At 37.1% G+C, this 3630-nt stretch overlaps 1 protein-coding gene across 1 annotated transcript in view; it reads right to left on the bottom strand.

Moving 5' to 3' along the window:
• Nucleotides 1-286: 286 nt before the first annotated feature.
• LOC143030962 (uncharacterized) overlaps nucleotides 287-3630 on the bottom strand; it is a 5126-nt gene continuing 1782 nt past the window's right edge. Inside the window, exons 2-5 of the mRNA XM_076194265.1 lie at nucleotides 2932-3097; nucleotides 1936-2091; nucleotides 1288-1397; nucleotides 287-1029 (exon numbers count right to left, since the gene is read on the bottom strand). Of these exons, the coding sequence (XP_076050380.1) occupies nucleotides 837-1029; nucleotides 1288-1397; nucleotides 1936-2091; nucleotides 2932-3075 (603 nt within the window). The 5' untranslated portion in view covers nucleotides 3076-3097 and the 3' untranslated portion in view covers nucleotides 287-836. The remainder of the gene's footprint in view (nucleotides 1030-1287; nucleotides 1398-1935; nucleotides 2092-2931; nucleotides 3098-3630) is intronic.

Raw genomic sequence — 3630 nt, 5'->3', positions numbered from 1 at the left:
GCAAACATTTTACAGGCAATCTCTCTTGCGAAAATAATTGTTATTCTATCATTTCTTTACGATAGACAGTGACTGGATTATATTGTAAACTGTTGTTCCAGGTTATGCGATGATATATTTATCACACAGAGCGTTTGGTCACTCATTAATTTCTTGGGAGCTGGAGATACGCAACCTTTCATGCAGTGTGTTTACATGTGTTCGAGTACTGCATGCTTTGACATATGAATGATCGTATCATTTATCAAAAACTGCGACTTATGAAAACTGGATAGTTGATTTGATATGGTTTTCTTTCTTATGCAGCATGGTAAATGTTTTGTTTGTTGTGAGGCAAAGTGAAGTGACCTATTGTTTTCTTGAAGAAATAAAGACAAAATCTGAAACTGAAACATTTTCGAAAGCAGTGTTCCTTTCGTTTGGTCTTGAAGTGATCTCTTTGACGTGAAACTTTAAGTCGTGTGTTCTAGATAGGTCGTTTCTTTACTCATGTTCCTCAATTAATAATCCAGTCCGAATTACATTTGTATATATGCATAATATATATTTTTTCAAAGCAAGTTCGTCATAATCTAAGCTGAGGAAATTCCACAGCAGCGATTCTCAACGCCCCAAGACGACATGACGTAAAACCGTGGTCTTGGATTTAAAATCTTGATTGAAAATGTTGAAGCAACTTGAAGAGAAATCGTAACTACAATACAATCTAATAGTCTAGCTTTACCATTGGGTCCCAATTATCACGGTCCTTATGTTCAAACTGTTATCACATTAATTTCTCAGATAAAAGGAAAAATGATCTGCACTCATAATGTTTACAGTCAGTAGCCGGCCGTCTAAAAGGAGCCCTTGCCTACGAGGGCCTGTTCCAGGGTGGCGTTGGCCTTGAACTTGCGCAGGTCGCCCATCAGGTCGAGAGCGGCCCAGGGGCAAAGGGCGTAGCGGGCGTGGCAGTCGTGGCCGCTCTGGCCGTGCCAGGCAGCCTCGTCGTAGCTGCCGAAGAAGCTTCCGTCCGACTCGCCCTTGCCGCTGTGGAAAAAGCAAGAGGGAATCGTGATCAAACGGGGTTTTAATCTCTTCAGAAAGCGGAAGCTTATTGGAGACAAAACAAATAATTATCTTAACAGTTGAACAAGAAATCTTGGTGACATTCACACCTTAAAACAAAAAACTACAGCAATTCACTGAAATCAGAACTAAAAAAAAAAAAAAAAAAAAGCTACAGTACTTGCAGTTCGGTCTACGGAATATTCGCAATGAAGGACGAGGAGTTCAGGTACTACTCACAAGTAAGGGAGGAGGATCTGCGTCTCGTCGAGGGCGAGGTCGTTCGGCGCCTTCTGGGCCAACTCGCACACCAATCGGAGACCGCACTGGTCCGTGTCCATCTCGGTGATCTGCAGATAGCGGAAAACAATGCAAAGTGTGAGAGAGTCCACCTAATTACTTGTTGATTGGATTGTCATGATGTCAAGGAAAATGCCAAATAAGGGTGTGGCATACAATTACTCCGCCCACTTTCTACCAGCAATATGATGTCATCTTTGAGCCCTTCTGAGTCGAGTCATGAAAGTCATTTGACTATTTTCTTTATCTCATCAATTTATTTTGTTATTCAATTTAATTTTAATTTCATTTATTTGTTCATTATTACCATTATATATATATATATATATATATATATATATATATATATATATATATATATATATATATATATATTCTTTTATTTATTTATTTATTATTATTATTATTATTAACATTATCATTATTATTATTATTATTATTATTATTATTATTATTATTATTATTATTATTATTATTATTATTATTATTATTATTATTATTACTATCATCATTATTATTTTTATTTCTATTATTATTGTTATTATTATTATTATTGTTATTATTTAGTTGTCATCGTTCTTGTCCTACCTTGGTGTAGATGTCTTCGATCACTTGGTTCTCGAGCTCGTCCGCAAGGCTTCTGCGCTTCCGGCCGTAGCCGCCGCACCATCCGCAGCCTCCCCCGCAGCCCCCACAGCCGCCGCCACCATGGTGGTGATGTTTGTGATGCCCGACTAGATAACCCTGGAACACAAAGATCCGGCTACAGCGAATCAACAAATAATGACGTCATATTGGAGTGTTTAGAAACTCTTTTCCCAATTAAAGGCGAAAATTGTTGATATACATGTATTTATTTTAGTTAATTTTGTTTTATCTTGTTTCATTTTATTTTCTTGGTTTATTCTACTCTCTTTTTTCCATCCGATCTCGTTATGAACCGAAGGTCTGCCTCTATGATTGTTTGGTATTTTAGATTTCAAACTCTAAACGTTCTCTGCCATTTTTCCTTCCATTCTCTCTCTTTCTCTCTCTCTCTCTCTCTCTCTCTCTCTCTCTCTCTCTCTCTCTCTCTCTCTCTCTCTCTTACTTGGTTGTTCTTGTTATGGTTAATCTTGAAGCACAATTTGATTGCTTAAGTAGTTTCTCTATTCGTGAAATTTACAGCAAATTGAAAATACAATTTAGCTATATGAATAGAGCTTGTAAATAAATATGAAATACACTTTTTATCCTTTTATCAGGTTTTCAGGATGTCAGTTTATATTTTTATTTTAAATTCATATATTAAATTCGATTGAAATATGTTGGCATTCAGCTACTAGGAAGATTTAGGGCTCAGATATGAATCAATTCTTTTTTCCATTCATTCTATAAGAAAAATGTATACGTGCATTTCACCAGGATTATTACATCATTACGCGAACAGCTGATGTCTAAGTTTACAATAGAAAAATAGAAAAATAAATAAATAAAACAATTAGATATACAAGTAGATAAATAAATAAATAAACTAATAGATTATCTAATACACGGATAAATAACTATATGAATGAATAGATGAATGATTGAATAAATACTCACGCCAGCGAACCCGAGCCCAGCGGCTACAAGACCTCCCCCTCCACAGCACCTCCTCCTGAAGGGCTCGGCCTCAGCCACGAGGACGAGCGACAACAGGAGTGCCAGGGTCCACTGGGCCGAGCGACTCTCGACGGGCAGTTTCATGTCGCCGTTGTAGAAGTTGAGGCTGTGGGTGGAGGAAGACCAGTTAACGTGGACCAAATCATGAACCTCATCAGCACACTGACGTTCTTTCACCTGGATAGAATCGCAAAACTGATATTGTGAGTGTGTGTGTGTGTGTGTGTGTGTGTGTGTGTGTGTGTGTGTGTGTGTGTGTGTGTGTGTGTGTGCGTGTGTGTGTGTGTGTGTTTATCTAATTGTATTTATCTTATTGTTGTATACAGGAAAGGAGCAATGCTCGTTAGGTCCCGTCTCCTATTCTCTAATTTTCTAACATTCCTAGACTCAAATTCATGTACGGTTCCAACTTAATCCATATCTTTGATTTCCAATTATCATATTTAAATTTGAACCCATGTAGTGTTTGAGCTGTGTGTGTGTGTGTGTGTGTGTGTGTGTGTGTGTGTGTGTGTGTGTGTGTGTGCATAAATATATATGAATGTATATATATGTATATGAATACATACATACATGTATAAATACATATATTTGTATATATGTATATGTACAAATGTATGTACTGTAAACATACATAAA

This window comes from Oratosquilla oratoria, chromosome 1 (assembly GCF_046742065.1).
Source record: "Oratosquilla oratoria isolate Oo_2021 chromosome 1, ASM4674206v1, whole genome shotgun sequence".
Lineage (NCBI taxonomy): Eukaryota > Metazoa > Arthropoda > Malacostraca > Stomatopoda > Squillidae > Oratosquilla > Oratosquilla oratoria.
This window is presented reverse-complemented; position numbering and strand designations above follow the sequence as displayed.